At 45.1% G+C, this 10,957-nt stretch overlaps 1 protein-coding gene across 5 annotated transcripts in view; it reads right to left on the bottom strand.

The window, feature by feature from the left end:
- FAM168A (family with sequence similarity 168 member A) overlaps positions 1-10,957 on the bottom strand; it is a 131,431-nt gene that overhangs the window by 62,580 nt on the left and 57,894 nt on the right. For all 5 annotated transcript variants that reach the window (XM_017727109.1, XM_017727108.1, XM_017727110.1 and 2 more), the window contains one exon: positions 2,066-2,153. In XM_017727109.1, the coding sequence (XP_017582598.1) occupies positions 2,066-2,135 (70 nt within the window). In that variant the 5' untranslated portion in view covers positions 2,136-2,153. The remainder of the gene's footprint in view (positions 1-2,065; positions 2,154-10,957) is intronic.

Below are 10,957 nucleotides of genomic sequence, written 5' to 3'. Positions count from 1 at the left end.
TATTTCTTTGTTTTACCATTGACAGAACTGAGGACCTTGTTTTAATTTTTCCACTCTGAACTGCCTCCAGCTTTTTCCTCCAACAGTATCCTGCACATCCACCATTGCTTTCTGTGCATTTACCACAAATTCTGGAAGACAAACGCCTGAAGGACGGTTTGGGATGAAACCGGTCTCTGGGGGCCACCTCGTCATGATCCCTGCATGGATCAGAACTGGCACAAGCTGGCCAAGTCAAATTTTACAGATTTAAGTGCACAGTAGAAACTTCACAGTGATCAACCAGCAGGTTATTTTAGAAGACAGCATCCCATTAATGCTGGCACTTGACTTATTCCAAATGGAGTTCTGCAGAATTCACGTGTTCAAGCCCAGGTTGGATGGGGCTTGGAGCAACCTGGTCCGTGGAAGGCATCCCTGCCCATTGCAGAGGGTGGAATCAGATGAGATTCAAGGTCCCTTCCCACCTAAACCATTCTGGAATTCCATGAATTCTTTCATCTAAAGTAGATTTCCCCCTCTAAAATTCTTCTAGAAAGGTCAAGGTCCAAATTCTGACCAATCTGCACCTCAATATTTAAATAAAATTGTCTTATCAAGTGCCAGAAAGCAGCTTCTAAGACACCCAGGATTGTCTGAAAGCAGATCCAGAAATGTACACTGAATGGATATTAAGGCGGAGCTTTAAGCACATGCCAAAAAAAATCAAAGTAAAGTGGGAGAGAAGTAGCCTCTTGTGCTGGAAAGCCACAAAATTCCTGTTATTTGCAGAGCAGGAAAATAACTGTGCACTTATGAGCTCATTCTATCACCCAAGCGCTGCTGGAGTCCACAGTCCTCTCACAATGGGGAGATTTTTGAAGAGACTGTTTCACAGAGATTGTTTTTTTTTCAAGCCTCTTGTGCTTTCACTGTGAGACCAAAGTTCCCCCAAGCCACAGTATCTCCAACAAAGCAGCTGCATAAATTGGAATGGGAAAGAGAAAGGATGAATAAAAATGGGGCAAAACGCCTTTGAGGAACTCTCTGCTCTGCAGAGTCTCAGACAAGGCTCCTCACAGCCCCACTGATCCACCAGCTGGAAGATCTGCCAAACTCAACCAGAATATTCCATGCCCAAAGGAGCTGAGAGTATTTGATGCTCATTCCCATTTGCTGGTGACCACCCTCCTCCACAAAAGCGCATTCCCAAGTAATTCCACACGTTAGGTGAAAGTCAACACATCCAACCGGTAACGCAAATAGAAAGCAGGAAGCCCTAACACAACATGATACCCAATAGCTGATTACATTCCCCAAAATGGCATAAAAAGAAGTTTTCCAGGGCTGATTTTGTAAGGGGGTTGCAAGATCAAAACAACTCGAGGTGAATGTAATCCACAGGGAAAACCGGATACACCTGAACTGGGATTTTCTTTTTCCAGAGCACCATTTCTCTCCCAGCTGAATTCTTTCCATATCAGTACGCTTTAGTTCCCCACTAGTTACATAATTATGGCAAACATCTTTCAAGACCTTTTTGGAGTGTTAAGGAGTACATTTTTAGACAAGTCAGTTCTAAAGAAGGTTTCAAACGGACATCAGACTTGCTCTTCAACTTAAGATTAACTCAACCAAAGCACAACTTGAAATAAAAAAAAAATCACTCAATAATGTAGCTTAAGTCACCACCTATCACAATAACTGGATGCTCTCCAGCCAAGGGGCTCTTGGCTGTGGGATGTTCATTTCCACAGCTGGATTATTCCAGCACGTGCCTCCAAGTCACTCAGTGCAGCTCCAGAGGGGAGCCTTCCCACTGACTGTCCCAGCACCTTCTTGCACATTTTGTTAATCTAAAGAAAACCCCTTTGGATCCTTTTCCTTAGGATTTCCAGGGCATCCTCTCTGCGTGAATTCAGGCCCAACTCTTCTCACCACCCTCGCTATGCTGGCTTTGCCGAAGGGTTTTTGCCACGAGTCACATTCCCATCCGGTTCTCTGATGTGGAATCTTTCTCCCTCATTAAGGGATTAACCACCACCACACACAGACATCCAGGAAAAGCCACCAACCCCTGTCCTACCTGTATAGGCCATGTTCTTCGGGTTTCCGTAGGGAGCCCCAGGTTGGACGGGGCTGTAAACAGGATTCATGGTGGAAGATCGGGAACTCTGAGGACAAAAGAAAAGCAGAGTTGAGACGGTTGCCTTACGTTGGCTCCCGAGCTGCCACCTGTGCAGAGTCCTGATAGCATCACCCTGTTAGAATTCCAGACACAGAGAGCTGTGAAGGAAGGGATTTACAACCAGACGTTACAACCAGATAGCATATTTAATAATTCAAGTTTTGGATCTCTCCGTTAATTCCCACAACTTCTCCGGTGCTGCATATTCTGCCTACAAATGTACCCGGAGCAGATTCATCTTCCACATCCCTGCTCCAGGGCAGCTCAGGATTCATGACCTCCCTTCCAGCTTGCAATGAACAAAGAGGAGGAGGCACAAAGTCAGGCAAGGAATTCTCCCCCTTGGAAGAGCAACAGTTCTTGGGTGATAAAACCAAGCCCGCTGAAGACCTGACCTTTCCAAAAGCAGCAGATAAAAGGCCATTTGCCGCTGGCGAGATGGAGAAGGGCAAGTATTGGTGCGCTTTCAGCGTGAGCTGACTGTGAAAACCTGGAGACCAAGGCTTGGATCCTGTGTGGGGCTGGGCCACCCCCACAACCCACCCGTGTCCCACAGGGAATCTCGGTCACAGAGCTTACGTGAGCAAGGAGATTTCGACAGCCCTTGTGCTCCTCTCTCCAATAAAGATGATGAAGCCGGGTCAGCCTCTTGCGGGTTTTATTAAGAGGAAAGCAAGTAACTTGGGAATTTGTGTCTCCTAACTGTCAGTTAAGCAACTGGCTCACTTAATTATCTTAATGAAGCACATTCTCAATTCTGATTAATGGGAAAATCAGTCATTAAGCTTTATTAGGCGACGCATTTGTCTCCACAGTTATCCAGTGGTAATTTCACACCAGAACCAAGCCCATCTTGCTTCAAAATCTGGGGTTTTTGTTAAAATGTGTTATTTTACAGTTCATAAATAACAGCATTCTCTCCAAACAAGTCCCTCATGATGGACACACAATTTGTTAGATCATTAACTCCTTTCGTTTTACCTTTGGAGAGTAAACAAGTCAAACATTAAATGTTAGCACCGATTGACTTGACAACAATTAGTGCTTAATTAATTAGCTGTCCCTCCACCCCCAAGTTAGCACAGAAGGAGCCGTTCTCAAAGCAAAGGAAATCATGGTTATAAAGCAAGTGGGAGGACAAGGCTACAGGGAGACACGGAATTCCATCAGTGGCTTCACTAACACACAGCAGAGCATTAAGAAGATCTTTAGGAAAATCAGTGTAAGACCAGGCTGTCCAGAGCAGCTGTGGCTGCCCCATCCCTGGAACTGCCCAAGGCCAGGTTTGATGGGGCTTGGAAAATCCTGATCTAGTAGAAGGTGTCCCTACCCATGGCAGGGGTGGGACTGGATGAGATTTAAGGTCCCTTCCAACCCAAATAATTCCATGATTTTATGAAATAAAATTTAGGAGGGTCACTCTTCACCTTTCTCTTGTTCCTCCCCAGAAACCACCCAGTGACAGCTGGACCTACTCCCAGCAGGGCTGGAGTCACAGCTGCTTTTCTAAAGTGCCTTTTCAATGCCAGCATCATTTCATTTGTACTCTTGTGTGTGTAAAGAGTACAAAAAACCACATAGTTTTGGAAAAAAAAAAAGACTGTGTATGTGTGGCTTGCATTAGGTGTTGTACCAAATGGTAAAAGCAAAACACTCTTATTGAGAAGGATGAAAGAAAATGCTTTTTATCCCAGATGAAAAGGTTGCAGTCATGGTGGGGACTTGAGAGCTTGTGAGGAAGAGGTTTGTGCTTCCTCCCTGCTTTGTATGCAGGGTGCGATTTCCAGACAGCAGGAAAGAGCCCCTGCAAACGGCACTTGGGAGGGATGATTTTCTCTCCCATTCTGCAAGACAATGCCATCCAAAAATACATTTGAAATTCATTGCAGGCACCATGTTGTGGCATTGAAACAGCTACACTGAAATGGGAATAAAACAGGATTAGCAAAATTAAACCTCCTGCACAGCCAGAACCTGCAGTGTTTGCTTGTGGCCATGAATACCCAACAAAAAGAGTACTAAAAATTAATTATAAACAGACAAACACCAGTGTTGCTCTATTGCAGGAGCTTCCAGTGCTTCCTAATCTCTGAGACAGCGACGCTCAGTTGCTCCGAGAGACTCCAGCAAGGAGTAATTCCCGCAGGAATGCCATGGGAATAAGCTCCTAGCAAACAGTCTCGGGATACTTGGTGGCCGTAACCTGGTTACGTTTTCATCTATTTTATCCTTCCTGTGAAAGTGCAGGACACACTCCAGTCACATGAGGGAACTGCTCCACGTGAAGGGCAAACAGATCCACAAGAGAGGTCAGGAATGGCGCTGTCACTGCACCGGCACCGGGACAACGTGCCCAGGAAAACACGCCTGTGCCGGGGATTTTCCAGGCAGCAGGGAATGGAAGTGTCTGTGCTGGGAATGCTGAGCTTGAACTTGGTGTGCTGTGAAGTGGTTGCAGTGCTACTCTGGGATGGTTTTCACTCAGAGCAGAGTTGGGATTCATGCTCTGGAATTGCGCTCTCCCGATCCTGCCAAGCAAGGGGACAACAGGAAACGGCGTCCAGCTGCAGCACGGAACATTTGGGTTGGCTATTGGGGAAATGTCTTCACTGAAAGCGTGGTCAGGCATTGGAACAGGCTGCCCTGGGCAGGGGTGGAGTCCCCATCCCTGGAGGGATTTAAAAGCCACGTGGATGTGGCACTTGGGGACATGGAGCAGTGTGGCCTTGGCAGTGCTGGGGAATGGTTGGATTTCACGACCTTGGAGGGCTTCTCCAACCTGAATGATTCTGTGATTCAATCAGTGCGTCCCCAACCCCTGGGAATCAGGAATCGCCACGTCTCCAAAGTCCTACAGACACAGGACACTGGGAACATCTCATCCTGCTGTTTTCCTCCGTCACTGGTTTATTGTGTGCTTTGGGAAACACCATGCCCAGATCCCCCCATCCCCATAGAGGGGTTTGCAACCCCCATCATTATGGTTGGAAAAGACTTCCAAGATCATAAAATCTAACCTCTGACCAAACATAAAATCTAAAAGAACAAAGCAGGCATGGAAAATCCAGGAAGGTAACAAAGTTATTATCAGTACCTTTTCAGAATAAAGGAATGAAATCTTAACAAACAGAGAAATAAATATATTTTACAGGGCTTTTAAAACAGTGACATGGACAGGTGAGTCTTCCAGGCTCTCCAGAAATTAAATAGTAGCTCTGAACTTGACAAGAAAAGAGTAAACAATGGAAATGGGAGCTGTTCTGAACGACAGACATTTTTCCCTTTTCTTTCAAGTCACTCCTTGTGTCAGGGTGATTTTCCCTTTAAACTCCCTTTGCTTTGTTTTTTGTGGCACTGGGATGCAATTGCTTTTGAGAGACCCATTCCTTACACTCTGGAAAGAGGGTGGTATTTCCTCTGTGCCAAAAGGCATTTATTTCACATCAGGTAGCACAGAAACAACATGAGAGAGGGTGAACAAAGAAAAGAGATACGTTTCTTCCTTGATCTGCACATCACCTCTTTAAATGAATTTTATACAAATTGCATGCTAATAATATTCAGCCAAAGTCTCCTTGAACATGAAAAGGACTCCTGACCTTACACTCCATGCAAATTCCACTAATTTTCTGACAATTTTTCACTTAAGTCGTTTGAAGTTTGACCCTCACTTGGGATCCGCCAAACAATAATTAAATTACCTTCCAATTCATCTGCTAAAGGTTAATGTAGGCAAGTTACAGGGATATATCCCACCTTTCCCCAAAAAAGTCTGGGACAGCACACACAAGCTTGGAGATTTGTTTCCGTAGCAGGCAGCTTCTTCTTTCATTTATTCTCTTTTCAGCAACACCTTAACTAAGAGTTGATTGAGCATCTCTCACGTGAAACAAAATATTGAACCTGTTACAGAAATGTAACAGGTTTTTATAGAAGGTGAACACATCAGGCTGACACATGGAAACCCAGACTGGTTTGAGTGGGAAGGACCTTAAAAATCATCCAGCTCCAACCCCCGCCATGGGCAGGGACACCGTCCACTATCCCAGGTTGCCTTCTCTTCTCCAGGTGAACACCCCCAGCTCTGCCAGCTGATGTCAACCTCCCCAGTGGAGGGAAAGAACTAAACCCCATGGAAATGCCTTGGAGTGAGGGATTTCTCTACAGCACTTCACCTTCCTCATCTCAAAAACCAGCAAAGGGAAAACAAAGCTGATCCTGAAAACCTACAGTCCTACAGCATCTTCCATCAGATCCACCTCCAAACCAGGACAGGAGCACTCAGCTCTTCACTGAGGAGACACAGGAGAGTGTCCTGGGAGACAAAACCCTAAGGAGCCACATTTGCATGACCTACTGCCTCCTCTGAGATAAAGAATTGAATAAACCCGCACACTTCCAACTGAGAAAAGCCTGACATCTCTAACAGCAACAAGCCCTTTTGTCTTCGTTGTATGAAAAACGAAATGGATGATTTATAAGCACAAAGCAGCCCTTGACTTTGGAATTTGCTGACCTCACACTGCCCAAAACATAAATGCTGAGGCAAGAAAAATCTCAACCTTTCGTTTGCTGAAGTTTACAATCTGCTTAAAAGCCAGAGGATCAAAAAATGATAATTCAGTTATTAATTCAATTTAATAGGCTAGACTCCATACTGCAATATAGTAAAGGAAATCTCTGTCCTCCCTGGAAAGGACTAGGAAGATGGGGTCACTTGTTGCACAGGTGAACCTGAACGTGGGTGACAAAATATCTGGACATTGTGTTTGCCTATTTGAATTAGGCAAAGCTTACCCAAACACCCCTTCGAGCCTAAATAAATGAGAAGTGATTGAATCATAGACTCACAGACTGGTTTGGGTTGGGAGGGACCGTAAAGCTCATGCACTTCCAACCCCCTGCCATGGGCAGAGACACCTTCCACCAGACCACGTTTTTCCAAGCTCTGCTCAATCTGGCCTTGAACCAGTTCCCTCAACAGAAATTTCAGAATGAGAAAAACCAAAAGATTCTGGCACAGCTGGGGTTATATTAACTTGTTTCCAGAGACGAAAATGTCTTAATGCAGATGAATTCTGTGCTGCAAATTCCCAGCTTTTTATCTGCAAGTCTGATGGGTTTCACCAGCAGGTAACCAATAAATACATGTATTTTTTAAAAGATCTAACATATCTGCCCCAGTGTGTCCCAAACCATTCTCAGCAGTTCTCAAACGACTTCCTTGATATATTCCTATTAATTTCTCTAACTTGAGGCCTTGCTGACTTCCCCACTGGAGATGAACCCTGCTGTACTCTTGTACTCGGTGCTCTCCAACTGAGCCACAGCCTCCTCCAGCTGATGATCTCCATTCTTTTATCCTCCCTATCCTACTTCATTATGTTCTGCTGAAAAGGCTTCTTGGAATACGCAGCTTGAAGACACTTCTCTCTGTTCCTCTCTTTCTACAAGCACTGCTTTGGGAGATTTGGGTTGGCCATCAGGAAAAGCCTGGATTATAAACATCTATCCCACAACATCACCCAATCCCTACAAAAAACCAAACAAAATATTCTTAGTTTTCTTTCTTATCTGAGCCTTCTTGAGCTGCTTTAGACCTTTCTCCCAGTCAACCATTGCTCCTCCTAAGAGAAGCTGCACTGTAGGAGTCAGACAGAAAAACCAGATACAAAAGTAATATCCATAAAAAGACAATTTATGACACTAATAAATATATTCTTCCCCTCTTCCAAGCTCTTTAAAAATATGAAATAATTGATCACCTCTTTGGCTTTGTTTTACAGATGCAGAGAAGATGCAGAAGAGGAATGGGCTCAAGGGTGAGCTCCCAGGAAGCACTGGAATAGGTGGAATAACCATCCCTGGAAGTGCTCAGGGAACACGGGTCAGTGGTGGCCTTGGCAGCGCTGGGTTCACAGCTGGACTCAGTGGTCTCAGAGGACTTTTCCAACCTAAACGATTCCATGACTCTAAGGTAAACCAGACCATACTGGCAGGACCAAGATTCAGGTGTAATACATATTTTCCATCACATTATCCTCAAACAAGCTTTAATTTATGTTTTGCTCCAAAATTTCCAACCACTACCACTAAATACTCTCCCTCCATTTTTATAATTACTCCCCCCAAAATGGGAGAATCCCTTTGCAGCCAAATATTGAAAACATCACTCCTTCCCACAGATTGCAGCAGGATAAAGATCTAAATTTGTCTGGGAGTCGATCACACCATACAAAGTCGGCACATCAGCAATACAAGACTCCTGGAATTAAAATCAGATGAGGGCAGAGATGTCCTTTTAATGCCAGATGGGTCTGGCTTCCCTGGGCTTTATTTGGTCAAATCCACTGTGCTGCAGGTTTTGGCTGTAATTTGTCACTTCCAGCCATGGCTGTTCCTCATTGTTCTCTAACAATCTTCTCCCAGGTTCTGTTTTCTGGTCACTTCTGGGATTTCTTCTCCGGTCAAGACTGGAAACCCAAGGCAGGGTTGAGGAGCAGCTCCAGCCCCACTTTCCCATCAGGCAGCACAGCAAATCTCTCCCTGTCCTCTTCTCTTCCTTTGCTCACGTTGACGGATGGACGCAGATGGGGTTTAGAGACTGGGAAACAGGAAGATGAACAGTGCAAACGGAGGGGATCAATCCTCCCTAATAGTCCCTTCTTCCTTAAATATTTTGGAATCTTTGTTCCGAAACAAAGCAGTACCAGGGAAGATGAAGGAGGGCCCAGGCTAAATCTGTCAGCAGAAAGGGAGCTTTGGCAAGAAGTTTGTTTATCATCGTCTTTTTGTAATTTCGTGTTGGCAAGAGGCACTGTGTTAACGAGCCCAGGAGCCTGAAAGTCTTTCCCATCCATAGGACAGGCAGACGCTGGCATTCCCTCACTCCATTTGGAAACCAAGCTGCATGGAAGGAGAAAAACAGACTCCAGATTTATGCTGGGCTTGATGTGCCCCGTGCTATTAAGGACCACCAAAATCCAGAAAATATATGGGGCAACTCGGTACCACTTGAAAAATAAGCAAAAGAAGTTGCTGACTTTTTGGGGGAAAGCTGCCAAGTGATGAATAAACAGAACTCAAATTAAGAAATTAAGAAATTCACAACAATCACAGGCAGAGCTCAGGCAGGGGTTTAACTTCCTAAGGAAATATGGGATAGCACAGGCTTAAAAAAGAAATAGGGATGTGCACCCAAAGGCACTGGTGTTGCAACTATTAATGCAAGCCTTCAAAATAAAGATTGCTCAAACTGAAAATATGAAATTAAATAGTTGGTTTAGATGTTAAAGACTCACTTCATCACTTCCAGCTCGCAAAGACTGAAGTGGAGTGGGAGATCAGGTGTTTTACAGCTCGGTGCCCACAACAGCTTGGCACCATTTTCCTGAAGGTTAAGCAGTGCTGGTGGGGATCACTGCCTGGTCACCACATCCCAAATCCAAGGGTCTCCATGACCAACCTGTGCAGTGCTCCTGGGCAAAAGAGCCATCTTTCAGCATCCTTCTCCCTGCCAGGAATGCTTACATCCTTCCAGGCCAGGCTGGAGGGGGCTCGGAGCAACCTGCGCCACTGGAAGGTGTCCTGCTCATGGCAGGGGTGGCACTGGATGAGCTTTAAGATCCCTTCCAACCCAAACCAGTCTGGGATTCCATGATTCTGCACCTATGCCCTACTGCTCTAGTATTTCTCCAACTCACATCCTATTGGAATTCTGTCCTACTTGGCATTTTGTTCATAGACTCTGGGCCTAATCCTGCAGAAATAAGCAGTAAAACAACACATAACCAGCACAACAGAAAGAAAGCTTGCACAGATGACCATGACAGAAATCTTTAAACAAAGGCTATGGATATCTCTAAAGCTGTCCAAGGCCTCAAACACAAGTCGAACATTCCGTACAGGAATTACCAGAGGTTAGTGGCAGGCACTTTGTTAGAGACAGGAGCCAATAATCAGGGCATGTATGGCATGATTCTCTAACACATGCAATATGCACTCAATTAGCATATTCATTTCATAACCACTGTTAAAGCCAAGAATTTTCCAGCCTGCCATTACAGAGGATTTTGCAGTGCTTTTATTCACCTACACACTCGTTCAGCTTTCCAGTGAATACACCCAGCCCAGGAGGCCAAAACCAGGACTGCTTTTGCAGCAATACAAAGGAAAGGGCTGAAAGGCCACAGCAAGTCAACAATTAACACTTTTCACAGATTTCTGGACATTCCTTCCCAAACTAAAGAATGGGAAGAGAAGTTTGAAGGAGCTTACAGCTTGCAGTTTATATCAGGAAAAAAAGAACTGCTAAATCCCTAACCTATGATGGCTGGAAAACCCGGCTTTGCTTCCCTGTTTTCCATCAGGGGGATAAGACTGGTTTGGGGAATGAATGGCACAGCAGAAATTGGAGAGCAGCCATTCCTTCCTTCCTTACAATAACAGTGAATGCTGACAGCATAAAAACAGTTTTAAAAGTCCTGGGAGTCTCTCGGAAATGTTTAAAAAGAAAAGCTTAGTCTGAAGCAGCCAAGCAAGTATTTGCATTCCCATGTGAACATTTGTACTCATCTCAATTCGATTCCTCCTGGCTGCAAGGTCAAGGAGCCAAGGAGCCACTTGAACAACCAGGGCTTCAGCATCCGTGTGTAGGTTAAACAATCACAAAATCATGGAATGGTTTGGGCTGGGAGGAACCTTGAAACCATCCAGTGCCACCCCCTGCCACAGGCAGGGACACCTTCCACCGTCCCAGGCTGCTCCCAGCCCCAATGTCCCGCGTGGCCT

This window comes from Corvus brachyrhynchos, unplaced genomic scaffold (assembly GCF_000691975.1).
Source record: "Corvus brachyrhynchos isolate BGI_N302 unplaced genomic scaffold, ASM69197v1 scaffold412, whole genome shotgun sequence".
Classification (NCBI taxonomy): Eukaryota; Metazoa; Chordata; class Aves; order Passeriformes; family Corvidae; genus Corvus; species Corvus brachyrhynchos.
Note: the sequence above shows the minus strand (reverse complement) of the source record. Positions and strands in the feature narration are given on the sequence as shown.